The sequence below is a fragment of the Chiloscyllium plagiosum genome, chromosome 3 (assembly GCF_004010195.1).
Source record: "Chiloscyllium plagiosum isolate BGI_BamShark_2017 chromosome 3, ASM401019v2, whole genome shotgun sequence".
NCBI classification, from domain to species: Eukaryota; Metazoa; Chordata; class Chondrichthyes; order Orectolobiformes; family Hemiscylliidae; genus Chiloscyllium; species Chiloscyllium plagiosum.
The window spans coordinates 101,065,210-101,083,154 of NC_057712.1; the positions used below are offsets into that span (position 1 = coordinate 101,065,210).

The window sequence follows — 17,945 nt, forward strand, 5'->3', positions numbered from 1 at the left end:
TGTGGATGAGATGCGTTGGAGGGCATCTTTAACCACGTGGGAAGGGAAATTGCGATCTCTAAAGAAGGAGGCCATCTGGTGTGTTCTGTGGTGGAACTGGTCCTCCTGGGAGCAGATACGGCGGAGGCGGAGGAATTGGGAATACAGGATGGCATTTTTTGCAAGAGGTGTAATCCAGGTAGCTGTGGGAGTCGGTGGATTTGTAAAAAATGTCACTGTCAAGTCGGTCGTCATTCATGGAGATGGAGAGGTTTTTCCAGGAAGGGGAGGGAGGTGTCAGAGATGGTCCAGGTAAATTTAAGGTCAGGGTTCTTGTTATCTGGCACTTGTGTGGCATGAAGGTTATTTGTCTCTTTTTAGATCAAGCCTGGATATTGTTCAGGATTCGTTGCATTTGAGGATAGACTCATTTTGATGATAGGGCTTATGGTCTAGGCCATTATAAAATAGTGTTGGGCTCAAAATCTAACACTATCAGATTTAAATCCTATCTATATGCCATTAGGCTTCAGCATGCTTCACCTTTCAAGATACCACCAAGATTTCACACACTATTCATTGTATGTTTTTTAGCCCATCATCCCTGCGATCAAAATGCTTACAGTTCCAGCTGTAAATTTTATGACCGTACCTATTTTTTTGTTGCTATTAGTCACTCTTGAGAGCTAGTTTTCACAATCAAATTTTCATGAATTACAAACCATTCAACTTCTGTTCCCCTTCTCTCCCATTTGCCAACCTTACCCCCCCAAATTCCCACCTGACCTCAGTCATAATATTCAATTTCTCTGTCAGTTACATGTATGTGTCTCATCAGTTCATGCAATACCTATTCATTAATGTTGCATCATATTATTCTGATAACCTTGAATCTTAGAATTCATTGTTAGAGGCCCAGGGAGAAAATGATTGGTCAAAATGAAATTCAGTAAAACATGTGCCTTTTTGTCTTGCATTGTCTTGTCTTGAGCTTGTCATATGAGGAGCTGTTGAGGACTCTGGATCTGTACTCGATGGAATTAAGAAGGATGAGGAAGGATCTCATTGAAACTTACAGAACACTGAGAGACCTGGATGCGGTGGACATGGAGAATATGTCTCCAGTAGGAGAAACTAGGATCTGAGGGCACAGTCTCAGATTGAAGGGGCAACCCTTTAGAACTGAGATGTAGAGGAATTTCTCCACCTAGAGGATGGATAATCTGTAGAACTTATTACCAAGGCCAAGCATCGAGTGTATTTGAGACAGATAAATAGGTTCTGATTGGTAAGGGGATCAAGGGTTATAGGGAGAAGGTAGGAGACTGGAATTGAGAAACATATCAGCCATGATTGAATGGCGGAACAGACTCAATGGGCCGACTGGCCAAATTATGCTCCTATATCTTATGGTCTGTAATTCATTCCTCACACTTTAATGTCATCTGATGTAGAAATCTTAATGTTTATCATATTTTTAAGATGTATCTGCAGGATGTGCTGATGTGCTTTACAATCAGTTAAGGAGAACGTGCTTATTATGTAGGTAAGTGTTTGCCCGCACATCCCACAAAAGAAAAACAAGGGGAAATAGGATGGGATGATTTTAAAATGAAAGGTGCTTCACCAAAAGTTGTTACTGGCATTATCTGAGGGCATGCTGAACATATTCTGATGGTGCCCTATTTTACCTTTTCAGCTCCTCCATAAACTTTCTGAATTGTTCTTCTACCTCATTAACATCCAGTACTGATGAGCAGGAATTTCTTCAAGCTAAATTTTAACAAGACTGAAGTCATTGACTTTGGCCCATGCCTCAAACTTAGCTCCCTTTCCACCATCTTTGTCTGAGGATGAATCATATGTTCTTGGTTTTGTATTTCAGTCCGAAATAAGCTTCCAACCATATATTGATGCTATCACCAAAATTATCTATTTCCAGCTCCATAACATATCTTGACTGCAATTGTCCATAACCTTGAAGTCATCTAGAATTCAACCCATATCCTAACTCCTACCAAGCCCAGTTTGCACACATCTCTGTGCTGACTGACCACCATTAGCTCCCAGTGTGGAAACCCATCAATTTTAAAATTCCCATTCTTGTTTTCAAATCATTCCTTGGCTTTATCGCTCCCTTCTTCTATAGCCTGTTCCAACCTAAAAGTGCCTTGCAAAGCTCTAATATTTCTTCACTTTTAACCTGTTGTGTATTTACTGTCTAATTGCAACATCATTTATGGTAATACTTTCAGCTGCCTATCCCCAAACTCTGAACTGCCTGTCTTAACCCCCTTGCCTCTGTACCTCTCATCCTTTGCAAAGAATTGTTTAAAAAAATTTTAGCCAGTATTTGGTCTTTTTTTTCATGATATCTCATTTTGTGGCTTAGTGTTGAGTTGTTTGATTCTGCTCCTATTAGAGCAGAATTATGCCATTCGGACATTTCAGTCTGCTCTGCCATTTGATCATCGCTGATGTGTTTTTCAAGCCCATTCTCCTGCCTTCCCCCTATTTCCTTGATCCCCTTATTAATCAAGAACATTTCTATCTCTGTTTCCTGTAAATTGCATAGCATATCTTACGACATTCAACTCTCTCAGCATTTAACCTGTGAAGCTCCTTAAGAATCCTATATATTTCAATTAGATCACCTCTCGTTCTTCTAAACTCCAGTGAGTAGAGTCCCAACTTGTTTAGCCTTTGCTGATACTGAGATCAGCCTATTGAACATTCTCTGAACTGGGTCCAATGAAATAATATCTTTTCCTTAAGATATACCAGTGCAAATTACTGTTTAATTGTGGAAAGCAAATTTCAAAGTTACACGCAACCAATTGACATGCTGCAAATTTCCATACGTTGCCTATAATTGTCGTTGCTGCAGGAGGAAAAAGAAATGTGTACTCTGTAACTCTTGGCTTGGATTAAACTTATGAAAGCTAACTGATATTATCCCAAATGAATTAGTTTTATAGTTTCATTCAGCACTAAGTCTGGCAACTGAATTACGTTAATCATGTAGTTGTTTGTTGTCGCGTCATCCAAAATGACACATTAACAAGATCTGAGTACATTAATTTAAATACATCAATTTGTTGACTGTGAAACAACTTAATCTTAACCTCCAACAAGTCTACTTCTGATTGTTAATTCACAATGCTAATTAAGATCCACAGCAGATTTTTAAAAAATTCTTTTGTGGGATGTGGGCATCTCTGGATGGTCAGCATTTATTGTTTGTTCCTAATTGCCCTTCAGACAGTGGTGCTAAGCTGCCACCTTGAACGACTACTGCCCATGAGCTGTAGGTTGACCCTTAGGGAGGGAATTCCAGGATTTTGACCCGGCAACAGTGAAGGAAAGGTGATATATTTCCAAGTCAGGATGTTGAGTGGCTTGGAGAGATATTGCAGGCAGCAGTGTTCCCATGTATCTGCTGCTCATGTCCTTCTAGATGCCAGTTATTGTGGGTTCAGAAGATGCTGTCTAAGGACCTTTCGGTGAAATTCTGCATTGCATCTTGTAGAGAGTACATGCTCCTGCTCCTGAGTGTCAGTGATGCAGGAAGTGGGTGCTTTTGGATGTGATGCCAATCAAGCGGACTGCTTTGTTCTGGATGGTATCAAGCTTCTTGAGTGTTCTTGGAGCCGCACGCATCCAGGCAAGTGGGGAATATTCCATCACTCTCTTTCCATGTATATGGTGGGCACTATTTCTAGCCTTTGACCTTTTCTAGTAGCTACTGTGTTTATGTGGTGAGTCCAATTGAGTTTCAGGTCAATGGTAATCCCAAGGATGTTGATATTGGTAATACCAGTACCCTGAGAAACACCTGGAGCTGAGGTGACTGACCTCAAACAACCACAACCATCTTCCTTTGTGCCAGGTATGATTCTAACCAGTGGAGCATTTGCCCCCAATACCATTGATTCCAGGTTTGATAGGGCTCTTTGATGCCACTCTGTCAAATATGGCCTTGATGTAAAGGGCTGTAACTCTCACTTCACTTCTGAAATTCAGCTGTTTTATCCATGTTTGAACCAAGGCTGTAATGAAGTCAGGTGCTGAGTGGCTCTTGCAGAACCTATAACCCAAACCAAAGGTTATATATAGTAGAAAGTGAGGACTGCAGATGCTGGAGATCAGAGTTGAAAGTGTGGTACTGGAAAAGTGTGGTTCCTGATGAAGGGCTTATGCACAAAACGTCTTTCTCCTACTCCTTGGATGCTGCCTGATCTGCTGTACTTTTCCAGTAACACACTCTCTGCAAAGGTTATATGAATGATTTGTCTAATGGATGTGTTTTTTTTAATAGTTCAAGTTTCTGAAGTGAAACAATTTGAAAAATGCCTCAATTGCTAAATGTTTAGAAAAATTGGGCTCTGGCTTTTGTTTTCATTATGTCCACATTTGTCTAAATATTTAACCTTGCTGGTGGGAAGTGCTGAAGAGTGTGAACAAAACGTTCCTGTCACCCTTTGGAAAACATTTCTGTCCTGCTGAACACTTCCACACTCTGGTAGCAGGAGTGGATGTTTAAAATTAGTTGTGAGTCTGCTGACTTATTTTCTAGAATGATCTCTTGCATTTGAGTGCTATTCTGACTCATTAAGGTTGTTGGAATGTGTTAAGATTTTGGTAGGAACCAGTACTTTTTTTTTGATAAATGGATGAAATTGAAAGCCATGCAATTCCAAGGTTTGAAACCAGCAGTAATTAAGACCATAAGATTTAGAAGTTGAAGTAGGCCATTCAGCCTATAGATTCCGCTCTGCCATTCAATTAGATCAAGGCTGATCTGATAATCCTCCACTCCACTTTCCTGCCTTTTCCCCATACCCCTTGATTCCCTTCCTGATTAAATATCTGTCGGCTTTGATGATGCTGAACAATCCAGCCTCTAAAGCCCTCTGTGGTAAAGCATGTCACAGATTGACTTCCTCTGAGAAGATCATCTGTGCCCTAAAGAAGATCACCCCTTATTGTGAGATTATGTCCTTTGGTCCTCGAGTCACCTATGCAGGGAAACAACCTTTCCATATCTATCTTGTCAAGTCCTCTTAGAACCTTCTATTTCAATCTTCATAAGTGGGACTCAGAATCATGCATAGTAGGGAGTTTGGAGGAAGTGGCTAAAAATGGAGCTGAAAAGCACACTTTGAGAATGCTTTTCAAAGTGAATGCCATAATTGTAAGGTGAAACAAATTGAGTAAAATGTGAGTCTGAGAGCAAGATGACCAAAATGACCAGAGAAGGTGCAGATGAAGAAAATACATAGTTATCCACTTTCTAAATCAGTGTTTCCCAAACTATTGTCCTGTTGTAACCCCTTTTTGTGGCTTGAAATTGTTGTGATGTTTTGTTGCATGAAGAAGGCAGAGAAGACCTACAAGAGGAGGTGAAGGAAGATTGACCATTGTTACCTCTAGAGTTGTGACTCTACTTTGGGAAAACCCTGTTCTAAATCCTATGTCTACCATCACAAGACACTGGTGTGCTGTGTACAATTGTAGACAATGCCTAAAAATGACTTGTAAAGGTTTTTTCTTCCTTACTTTTGCACATCAAGCCACTATATGTAAAGCCAGCAAATACTGACTTGTGTTTTTGGAAATATATGGTGCTTTTCTTTGAAAAATAAATATCACAGATTGACAATACTACTCTTACTGTCTGGATCAGGCTAGATTTTGCTGTCCTTAACTATCTAGTTTTAAATGATAACATTATGGGCAGAAGAACAATATAATTGAGGAACAGAATTGTCAATTGATTGTTGTGACTTATATCTTCCAGAGATGGAAGTGGGGAACTGTAGTCATATTTTCCTTCATTGATATTTTAGCAATGGCGAATGTTAGGGTTACTTTCGCTGTCCTGCATCCAGGTAAGAAGGTGGAATGGGCTTCATTCTAAGGACAAGATTATATGGTGTTAACTGGATAAAAGGTTTTTTTCAATTGGACTTTCTCTGGCTCTTTGCATTGGCAGTTTATTATAATATATGAAAGTAAGCCTTTTTCAAAAGGAACGTAGAATGGTTTTAATTTAATGAATTGTCCATATTATTATGTGGTTCACCAGTTTTGCAGTTAGAGGATGTTAGATGAGAGGGCATGGGGGACTATGAGCATTAGTTAGGGTGTGACAGCTGGAGGACTGACTATGAAAAGAACTGGACCAGAGTTGGCTGAGCTAGTTTTTGAGAGAGTGGTGCATACTTGTGTAAATGTAAACATGAAATGGACAAAAACATGACAACTTTGTTGGTTTAATTTGATATCTTGACATTTGTTCATGGATAGCTTTGCATTTACCGTTTATGTAGACACTAGTTTGTGATTAATATAAAATATTAGAAACCTTCAGTTTCCTCTTTGGGATGCCTACTTCCTGTTGATAAGATTCAGTCATGCTTTCATAATGCTACTTCTCCACAATCGGTAAGAATATGTAACAGAAAATTCTATGCTGCAGCCAAATCAGTATTCTCCTAAGACAAATGAAAAGCTATTTCAAGCCCAAGTGAGATCTCTTGCCCCATTTATCACCTAAAATGCACAGCCCTGTCACAATGGGTATTTGGAGATTGAATATTATCAGTTAGACTTTTTGAAAACAATTGTTTATGATCAAACGCCAAGTGTGGATATGTGGGGAATGACAGTCATTTCAACAGTTTGGGAACGATAATTAGCAATATAGCAGTTCTGAGATGGCATAATTGTCAGATGAACTAAATATTATTCTGACTACATGCAGCCCAGAAGATGCTTTGGTCATGCTGAATTCTTCTTCAGGAGTTTGCTTTGGAGATCCTTCTACCAAAGAAGACTCTACTTCCATTTCAGCCTGTTTGCTGGGATATACAATCTACTTAACATTGACATGCATGCACCTGTTCAAGGAATTAAATATAATAGCAATATAATGTAGTACTATTATAGCAGCTTGAATTAAAAATTGTTTATTCATGCAGCTATCTTTTTAAATCATAAAAGCACATTTATAACTTGTCCATTATTTTAACAGACAAGCGAGTGGAAAACTGGACTTTGATGCAGTCACCCCTGCCGACATTGGCAGTGAGCAGTCTTTACCTTCTCTTTGTTTGGCTGGGTCCAAAATGGATGAAGAACAGGGAGCCTTTTCAGCTACGCTCACTGCTTATTTTCTACAACTTTGGAATGGTGATACTAAATTTCTACATCTTTAAAGAGGTTAGTCTTATCAGACCTAAATATTCTGCTTCATTTGGCTCTTTCTACTGGGTCCTTGGAGGTATGCTATTTTCATTTGTGTGTGTTGAGATTTTAAAGAAAACATTATGTAACATTTACCAAACCATAACAAAACACTCTGACCAATGTTAGTTGTTGGTGTTTATGCATCACACTATCTTCTCCAATCTTCTTCCCATCCTGTAAACATATCCTCCTTGTATTTCCTTTGTCATGTTTTTCTAGATTCCCCTTAATTGCATCTACACTATTAGCCTAAATTACTCCTAGCTAACCATCCTCTGGGTAAAGGATTTTCTCCTAAATTCTTTAGTTGGTGATTCTGATAATTATGGCCCAATATTTTGCACTGTGCCACCATGGTAACATTTGTTACATTTACTTTTACACTGAACCTCTTCATAATTTTAAACACCTCTACTAGGTCACCTTTTAGTTTTTTATTGTAAAAGACAAGGAGCTGGTTCAATCTGTTGAATTTAGAGAATATTCCATTTAGATCTAAAAGTAGAAATCATCAGTCTTGGCCACACTATCATGCAGAGATGCTAAGTGAAAGTTGAAGAGATTGGAAGGATAAATTCATTGCAAGCTCCTGAAAAGTAGGTGAGCACTACAGCATAAATTGACAAGTAGGTGACTTAGCTACCCTTATCCTTTACTTGGTTCTTAAATGAAAAAGAGAAAAGAAAATAAAGAATCTCACAATTTTCTTGTTTTAAATCGCACCATTCTTCCTGACACCTGAGGCTGAATTTAGCAGCAGTTGTGTTGTCTGGTCAATAATTTACCTCATTGCCATTTCATTCAAGTGCAGTTGTGACTGCACTTAAAAAATGCATTATTCAATGTGGTGCACTTTGGCATTTCCTGAGGTTGTGAAACTATCTAAGTGAAAATTCTTCCCTTCCCATTCGTTCCCTTTTTTTCATTTCTCCAATTGTGTAATTGTGGGCATTATAAAGAGGACTCCGTATACTGACCAGACTGTTGTCAAACCACTTAGCCAAAAGGTACTACATTGGCCTCAAATTCAAAACCTGGGATGCCAATATGGGCAAACAAATGATCACTGACATGAAATAGGCTTCAGACTACTGAAATCGCCAAATAATGACTTCTGTACGTTTGGGAATGAATGAGAAAATGTATAAATTTGTCTGTAAATTATAGAAATAAGGAAATTTCATTAATTTATTTTCATAATCCTGGGACCTTCTAAAATGCTTAATCAGGCAGTGAATACTTTTGAACTATAATCAAAGCTGTAGTGTAGAAAATGTAAAATGATTGCTTATAGCAAAATTTAGTGCTCTTAAGATACCTCTATTAATTGCTGATTAATTACATGTGAAAAGCTGATAATCAGCCTTGTAACAGAAACACTAACCAATACCTTAAATGCATTTTTAATCAAGACCTTTTTTCTCTTCCTTAAAATGGGCATTTTTGTACATTTTCAGGCACAGATGTAAAATATTTAGCAGTCTTTCCTTGTTATTCATCACTATTGACACTGTTGATTTATTGTTCCTTACAGCTCTTCTTTGCTGCAAGAGCAGCAGGATACAGTTATATTTGCCAGACTGTCAACTACACAGATGATGTCAATGAAGTACGGGTAGGTACTTTCATTATTTATGCAATTCATGAGAACTAACACGTAATAGGTAAGTGATGGACATGAACCTTCTTGTTTTCTAGCTGGCATTGAAGATAAATGTACTTTTGCATCCTGGCATATCCCGCAAGGAGTAAGGTGTATTCATAAGGGCAAAACACACAAGTCTTTTCAGATACTTTTGATATCCATGATGTCAGGCACTTGACCCATGTAATTTTGCTTTCCTGCACTGTTATGCATCAAATGATGTATCACTTCTTTTATCTCCGTGCACAGTGTTCAAATTATATTGATGGAAATGTGTCAAGATAGGTCAGCTTACAGTGCTTAATTGGAAATAATTTTTGCTTATAGGAAAGATGTATTACATAGCATAGCTTAAATTTGGCCTGAATTTTCACTCCCATGATGGGCTGTACAAGCCTGACTTAGGGAAAAGTTTGAATTTCGTTCCTTGAATGCTGCTCCAGCAGATGTTTGGGCTGTTGGGTACAGAGTTCGTCTGGAAAGAAGGTTAGCCTTAGTGATTTGGCTCTTGTTGAAGTTTTGGGAGATAAAATAAAATACAGCCCTCTACTCTCATCTTCTCATACCTTTCCCTCCCCACCCGCTAAAACTCTTCCCATGCCACTTCATTCCCCCAATTCATTTCTTGGTGCAGGAGCTATAAAAGACCCCAACTTGGTGACAGCACATTCTCCCCCCTCCATTCACCATTCTTTGCCCGTACAACCTACATGGTAACTGTCAGTTTCCCCATGGGCAGAACTCAGAGCCCGTGCTGAGTAAATAAAATGCTTGAGTGTTCGATGCTTGATTTTCATTTTGTTTAAACCTTATTGATAAAGACCCATTTATTTTCTTATAATCTCTAATGAGAATGGCATAGTCCCACTTCAGAGACTTTATAGACACTTGGAGCTGTCAATCAAACTGAACTGACAGGCATCTTATTGATGATTGATTGTGATCTCGTATTGCAGCAGATAACCTTCAGGCTTATTTTAGAATTAGAATCCCTACAGTGTGGAAACAGGCTCTTTGGCCCAACAAGTCCACACCGACCCTCCGAAGAGCAACCCACCCAGACCTATTTCCCTCGACTAATGCACCTAACACTATGGGCAATTTAACATGGCCAATTCACCTAACTTGCGCATTTTTGGACTGTGGGAGGAAACCGGAGCACCTGGAGAAAACCCATGCAGACACTGGGAGAATGTGCAAACTCCACACAGACAGTTGCTCGATTCCCCTGGAATCAAACCTGGGACCCTGGTGCTGTGAGGCAGCATTGCTAACCACTGGGCCACCGTGCCACCACAAAGGTAAATACCAAACTGAATTTCTGTAAATTACTTTCAGTTTGTTTTCAAGTATTTAAAAAGGCAGGAAACTTGAATAGCTGTACAGCTCTTTCTAGTGATTCCAATTGGCTTGGCCATTTTAATGTGTTTATCCACTTTTTGAATACTTCTGTATCTACTGCTACCAATCACAGAGGGATCTTGATTTTTCACAAATGGCACTTGACGTCCATGAATAGTTACTGAAAGGGTGCTGTGTCTCTCCAAGACACTCTGGTAAGTTTAACCCTTCTACCAGTCATATTTTGTATAGCCCCAGTAGCAAGCCATCTCTGTTCTCCCCTCACCAAACTGTGAAGATAATGGGGACTAGATTTGGGAGCAGAACTTTCAGATTTGTGACTCTGACACCAAAAGTTAATGCTATTTTCTCTCGTTTATGTTGTCTTTCCACCTTACTGTTCTTTCCTCCTTTCCATTATTTTTGTTTTAAAAATGTTTATATGCAACAATTTGTAGTAATGGAACGATGCATCATTCTTTAAATATATAATTATTGGTATATGGGTGCTGCTGGAAAAAAACAGCATTTATTCCCCGTCATTAGTTCCCTTAGAATGTGTTTATTGGATTTCTTGCTGGAACATTTTAAAGGATGTCAACCACTTTGTGTGAAACTAGCGTTACAGACCAGGTAAGAACAGTGAAGAATGTTAGTGAACTGTTATTTCCAATAATAGAATAGTTTCATATCATTTCAAATGGTAGCAGCTTTTATGGAGTCTCACTCATTGATCTGAAGGAGACAAGTACTTCAACTAGTTTTGAGTATTGCTAATATTTTCTTCAGATTCTCAGCATTTGCAATTTTTGTTTTACAGAGGAACCTCAATTATCTGAATGAGATGGGCGGACACTATTTCGTTCAGATAATTGATTATTCGGATAATTTTACCTTAAACAAGGGAAGCCATACTGATCTAATGCTGTGTTCTACCAGAGAATTTGTCTAAATCAATAATTTTAATGAGTCTGCTATTAAAACAAACTACTCTTTGCATTCTGCAAATTACCGGTTAAACTAAACCTTTACTATCACATAAATACTGTATATGAAATCTCAGCATTAATCAAGGTCCTGAACAGCTTCTATGATCGCAAGAACATTTGTCAGTTTCCAGGAACTCAGTGTCACAATAGAAAGACAGAAGCGCCGCCTTGTGCATGTGTTAACTTTCTAAGCCATTTTTTTCACGAATGGCCCAATAAAGTGATGGGAATAATGTAAAACATCTAGCTTTGCAAAGATCTGTGTAACTAACCCTTACCGAAACAATATCCAGTCGCTGATGCTTGAGGTGCTTGTGTTTCTTTGTTTTTGCCAGCGTTTTCACGTGTTCCTCAGTACAGGAAAATCGAATACACGTACCTCTTTGATGTAACGTTTTGGCGAGATCTTGAGATCTTCGGATTACCCGAAATTCGAATAATTGATATTCAGATAATCGAGGTTCCTCTGTACATTGCAAAAATATCAGTCATGAAATGTGCATGTTTTGAAAGTTAATCTTTTATATAACTGATGAAGTAATTCTTGTCTTATGCATTTTTTTTTGTTATCACAGATAGCGTCAGCCTTGTGGTGGTATTATGTTTCAAAAGGGATTGAATACTTGGACACTGTATTTTTTATATTGAGGAAGAAATTTAACCAGGTCAGCTTTCTGCACGTATATCATCACTTCACAATGTTTACTCTCTGGTGGATCGGAATCAAATGGGTAGCAGGAGGGCAATGTGAGTACAAAAAGAGAATTGCCTACAAAATGTTAGACACCTGATTAACAGGGATCTAAATATGTATCATCATTGTTATAAAATGCGAAGTTTTGCTGAGGAAGAATGTAGTCTGTGGTGGTGTGAATCATGTCTATTCTGATCCTGCTAAAGTAAATTAGAAACATGATAAAATAGCAATGAGAGGAAACCATAAGGTACAGTCAGTTCTGCTGTAACATGGTAGGTCCATTCTTGTGCAATCCTGTGCTATAAGAAAATAATTTAATCGCAGCACCATTTAAACTAATGGGGCCGGAATCATATTATAACCAATACATGCTTTAAAACTTTACGCTTTAGAAACAGTGTCCTCAATTCATCAGTTGTGTTATAGCGAATTGGTATTTAGGAAACACGTGTTTTAGCAGGCCGACTGTACTGCATCAAAAACAAAAAGAGATGATGCTGTGAAAACTCAACAGATCTGGCAGCATGTCTGGAAAGAAAATAGAGTTAATGTTTTGGATCCAGTGACCATTGTTCAGAACAGAAGAGCATTAACTCTGCTTTCTCAGGTACTGCCAGACCTGCTGAGTTTTCCCAGCAATTTTTTTTTTGCTTCTGATTTCAAGTATCTGCAGTTCTTTGGGTTTTTATCCAGAAACTACTTTTGTAAAATAAATTTTTCATTTATAGTTGTCGATGGAATTTGGTCTCATGAGAGTAAGCACCAAAATGTTAAGGTATTCTTATATCTTTTAATTGGTTGGTGTTCTCAGCTCTTATCATAAGAGGTTACTTAGAACATGAGAAAATCTTTACATAGATTTCTGGATATGTGGTTACTTTGCCCAAAATTCTGTACTTAGTTTATTTGATTCTAAATTGTCGATGGAAGAAAAGAAAGTCAATTTTCACAGTTGCTAGTAAAACAATGGTGCTCTCTGATGACCGCGAAGAAAGCTGCATACAGAGGTCCAGGAATTGTTATTGCATGGATTTTCTTTTTCCTAATGTTAGTTTGAATTAGGCACTAATTCAAAGGACCTTCAAATGTTAAGCAACCATGATGTCACCAAAGAGGGTAAGCAGCCAGTCGCACCAAAGAGCTTCCATAGACAGCACATCAAGCAGAGAGAGGGGAAATAAAGATTGGCACCTAGTTCGATATATAATCAAATGTAATGAATTCTTTCAAAACGTTTATTTAAAATTTTATAGAGGTTTAGCACATTATTTGGCATATACAAATATAAAGTTTAATGTTCCAGGTCCAGAGAAGTTGTTTAGAGTAGTTATGTTTTTCTATTTAAAAATTCATTTATATTTCAGCACAATTGCAGATACTTCCAATATTGATACTACAACATAAAATTGAAAGTTCTAGACAGTTCAGTAATTTCAAAAGATTGCTACCTGCGAGGAACTCAATGAAACCAGCATGTGGAAGAATAGGAAGTCAGTGATTTAGAAGTAACAACTTCTTCATTTCAAAGTTGAACTATGCATATAACTGTTCTTACAGTTGGACAGTTGGGGAGCAATTGTTAATCCTATGAGGATATCATTCATTTGGAGCCTTTAAATAGAATTCACAATGTTGCAATATGTCATTGTTCATGCTTGCCAATTGGTCTTGTTAGCCTTGAGGGGAAATCCCCAGGAGAATTAAGGTAATTTAAATTTTATCATCCTCGTAATGTAATATTTTGATAGAATTAATGTGCATGAATTAATGTGGCTTGGATTGCAAGCTGCTCTATAAACAACATTTGTCATCTATCAAAACAAGGTTATGATGCATGAAAAAGCACACAATAGACTTCTAGATAGATGGGACTTGTTGAATTGTGTTATGGACCAGGCCAGACCTCAAAACATTTCAGGAAGGTCGCCCAGACGTTAACTTTTCTAGTTGCTTTAAGCAGGTGTAAGTGGATTTTCCAGGAGTGATGCAGCTGGCCCAACTACTTCGTTTTAAACAAAACTATTTATTTATAGACTACTGAATGAAACATGAACAAAAGCGACCCACGATTAGAATAATTTAACCTATCTGAAAACTCAGTCAACTCTATCTCAACTTAAGATGCTGTTCCAAGTACTTGCAACATCCCTAAAACATCCCCTTGGCAAAACAAAAGGTGAAATCAAACACAAGTTTTTACAGGAGAGAGAGGGAGGGAGGGTGGGGGGGGGGGGTGAGCATGGAGCTGTTTCCAGCGAAACTTGACCAGCAACTTCAAACAGATCGCTTGCTAAAACCAAACCAAATCAAACGAAAAAAACCCTGAACTGGGAGAACTGGCCGTTTCATTGTACAAGCTTTTTTAAAAAAAAAACACTTAAAGCTTTTTCAAGTATATATTCCAGACATATTGGAACCTCTGCCTTAACAACATCTCTGGAAAAAAAGAACAAAGACAACATTACCTTGCCAAAGGAGCAGCATTGTCATAATTGCAAGGAAGTATATAGTGTTAGTTTTCAGTGTAACTATAAGGAAGAGAACTGAAATTACAGTCGAGTTAGATTCACCTTGAGATACTAGAGGAACGTTCCCCACTTTTGCATTCTGAGACTCTCAACATTTCTCATTATGACTTGACTGAGTACCGGCAGCTGTTCTGTTAGTCTTCCCCTAACAACTTCTGGGTGCCTCGTATTCTCTTTTCCACCAACCAGCCAGTTGCTATTTCCCATAGAGGTGAGAGGATTTTATTGCTTTTCTCAGCCTGTACATGCTCATAATTCTGGGTGAAAATCAAGCCTTTGTGTTGGAAGCAAATAGCGAATCTTTTAAGAGTTCAGAACATTGTGTGTAGGATTGCTATGTCTACTGTGAGGTTATAAAAAGTAATCTCAGTTTTAAATTGTCCAAGCAAATAGGCATTCTCTCTAAGCAGAATTTTCAATAGTTGTTTCTTTCCCTTATTCATTTATAAAGAAAAACTGAACTAATTCAAAAATGGCAAAGGTCATGCAAAAGATAGGTGACACTGAAGTCTATCTTGTAATGAAGTTTAGCATTTAAGATGGGGTCATTTAGCTTTGGTAGTTCTGAAAAGATTTTTTAAAATTGTGCCTTTCAAATCTAATTTTATTGAAGTCCCAAGTTTTTATTTGTTTCCTTGAGACTATTCAGCATTCTGTCCACTACTCACCTTCATAGTTATAGATAATGTATTAAACAACTGTGGACACTGGGAAGAATGTATTGTAGAGAATCATTATTACAAAGTGTCAAAGAAGAAAATATCCCTAACTGAAGCAGTTATGGGCTATGAATCAGCGTGAGTCAACCTTTGGCAAGTGGGATTGCTTTGTAGTAATATCTATTGTAAAAAGCCAAATATGTGATCTAGATTTTTCACAAATTATTAACATTGTCAGTGACTAAATTTGAAGAATGTATTTCAGTGAGGTCAATAACACCTTTTTTTTTTTGCAATTCCAGCTTTTTTTGGAGCACATATGAATGCCGTTATCCATATTGTTATGTATCTATACTATGGATTAGCAGCTTGTGGCCCACAGTTTCAAAAATATCTCTGGTGGAAACGATATTTGACCATCCTGCAACTGGTAAATTGAAGTTTTGAAACTATTTGAGTTCAATTTCAACAGAAAAATTAAGAGTGCATTAGAGAGTTCTCGATGTTGTGATTAGAGAGTATTTGCACATTCTTCTCTACAACTTGATTCAGATGCAACCCAGGCATATTAATTTAGTTGCCTTCTACTGTTTGGCTGATTGACATAAGATCTTTACAATGCTAAATTGAACTGACCTCAATCTTGCAGTTACATAGGTCCAAAAATATATCTCAACCATTCAGTCATACCACTCTTTCCTCAGTGGAAAAAAGTCACTAACAATATTGTGTCAACCTGTAATTGAAAAAAAGATAGAGAAGAAAGACTTGGATTTATAGAGTCCTTTTCAGGACCACAATGTCTCAAAGTGCTTTCTAGCCAATAAAGTACATATGACGTCACCATTGTAATATAGGAAACACAGCAGCTAATTTGCACTTGGCAAACTTCCACAAACAGCAATATATTAATGACCAGGTCTGCTGTTTCTTAAGTTAGGCAAAAGTGAGGACTGCAGATGCTGGAAATCAAAGTCTAGATTACAGTGGTGCTGGAAAAGCACAGCTGGTCAGGCAGCATCTGAGGAGCAGGAACATTGATGTTTAGGACAAAAGCCCTTTATCACTTCTGTTTCTTAAGTTGTTGATTGCAGGATGAATGTTTACCAGGACAGGAGAGATGAATACTCTTCTTCAGAATAGTAGCTTGGAATATTGTACACTCACTCAAATAGGTAGATGGAGACTTGGTTTAATATCTATTCTGAAAGACAATACCTCCAACAGTGCAAAGGTTCCTCATTACTACAGTAGAGTGGCAACCTTGTTTATTTCACTTGTGTTCAGGCTCTGCAGTGGGTCTTGAACTCAGAAGCTTACAATTTAGAGGTGAGAGGCAGTAAGACAAAAAACCCATTTTAAACAGTGCAGTGTAGAAGTGTCAAATGCCAAAACAGGATGCATTTCTAAGCTAAAATGGATGGTTGGCTGAACTGATTCTTGCAAGGATGCCTGCCTTGAAGAAGTTTTCCTCCTCTCTCTACAAGAATCTCAGGGAGTCCCCCTCCCACTGCAACTCCCAGGTCATTTCCTCTGCCCTGAAGCTCTTCAACCATGTCGTGAAACAAACTCGCTACCACAGTGACATTTGCTTCCTCAGTGCCTGCCTCCGTAACCAACTCATCCCACATGGACTCCGGACCATCTTTAAACCAGCAGAGTTCGGAACCGAACAGGACAAACAGTACAGACTACAGATTCAAAAACACCACCAAGATCCTCCGCTCCACACTTGCAGCAATGCGCTGGCACCTAACCTCTCTACAGTCAGCCCTGCCTCAGCTGAGGGCCACACTCTCTCAGAATTGCAAAGGACCCATTCTGTACTACATCCTCAGGAGAATTCATACTCTCAACAAACAGTATTTCAATTCCATCTCAAACATCAAAAACTGTAAGTACAACAAACTTTTATCTACCCACCTCCATAACCAGTGCTTCTCAAACATTCCAGAAGATTCCCCTGGCCTCAGAATCTACTCCAACGCCATTAGCCATGTGGCTGATGCAGCTGCCACCATCACGCTGATTGATGATGTCACTTCCACCCCCATCATGGCCACTCCCACAACCACTTCCACCCCTCACAATTCCTCATGCATCACACGTGACATCACTTCCGCCCCTCACATCATCATTGATGCCACATGTTCAGTGACTTCCGCCACCCCTACTGCCGTGGTCACCACCACTTCCGCCCCCACCAATGCCACTCACCTGCATTCTGCTGACACGCCCCCCACAGACATCTCTGGGTGATGTCTGTGAGCTGTATTCACAGTGAATCTGGGTCTAAAACATGACCAACAAATGAAGCACAAGTTGCAGAGAGGAGACACTCTGTAAAGAGACCAGAGGAGTCTTTCTAACTCAGCCTGGATTTCCAAATAACATATTCCAACCCACAGCAAACCGTGAGTGTCAGTCTGGATGGACTGAATGATATCCTGTGTTACTGTGGACCAGGTAATTGGAGCAAGTGCCCTCCATCTGCTGCTGTGCAGGGGCTGAATAGCACATTGGAACACATGAGTGAGGAGCAGGAGTGGGTCATTAGCCACTTTGTCACTGCTGTACCAGGGACTAAGATCGTGCCTGATCAGGCTGTGGTCTCAGCAGCACAGTATGTGCACTGTTTTCCTTCTCTCACTTGTCTATCAAATATTTAACAGACACAACTTTGAATAAATGCAAACACCCAAGCATCACAAACTTCTGCGGAATGGAATTCCCATTTGTACAGCCCTTTCAGAATTTCTCATTCGTGTTCCAACCAATGTTGTAGAATCGCTGATTCCTTTTGCAGCCCCACTCATTACTGCTGTTGTACAAAGTACCTTTCATTAGCAAAAAAAA

General features: G+C 38.7%; 1 protein-coding gene across 2 annotated transcripts in view; it reads left to right on the top strand.

Annotated features, from left to right (window-relative positions):
* elovl4a (ELOVL fatty acid elongase 4a) overlaps positions 1-17,945 on the top strand; it is a 46,030-nt gene that overhangs the window by 17,898 nt on the left and 10,187 nt on the right. For both annotated transcript variants that reach the window (XM_043686960.1, XM_043686961.1), the window contains exons 3-6: positions 7,016-7,203; positions 8,765-8,845; positions 11,781-11,952; positions 15,392-15,519. In XM_043686960.1, coding sequence (XP_043542895.1) covers positions 7,016-7,203; positions 8,765-8,845; positions 11,781-11,952; positions 15,392-15,519 — 569 coding nt within the window. The remainder of the gene's footprint in view (positions 1-7,015; positions 7,204-8,764; positions 8,846-11,780; positions 11,953-15,391; positions 15,520-17,945) is intronic.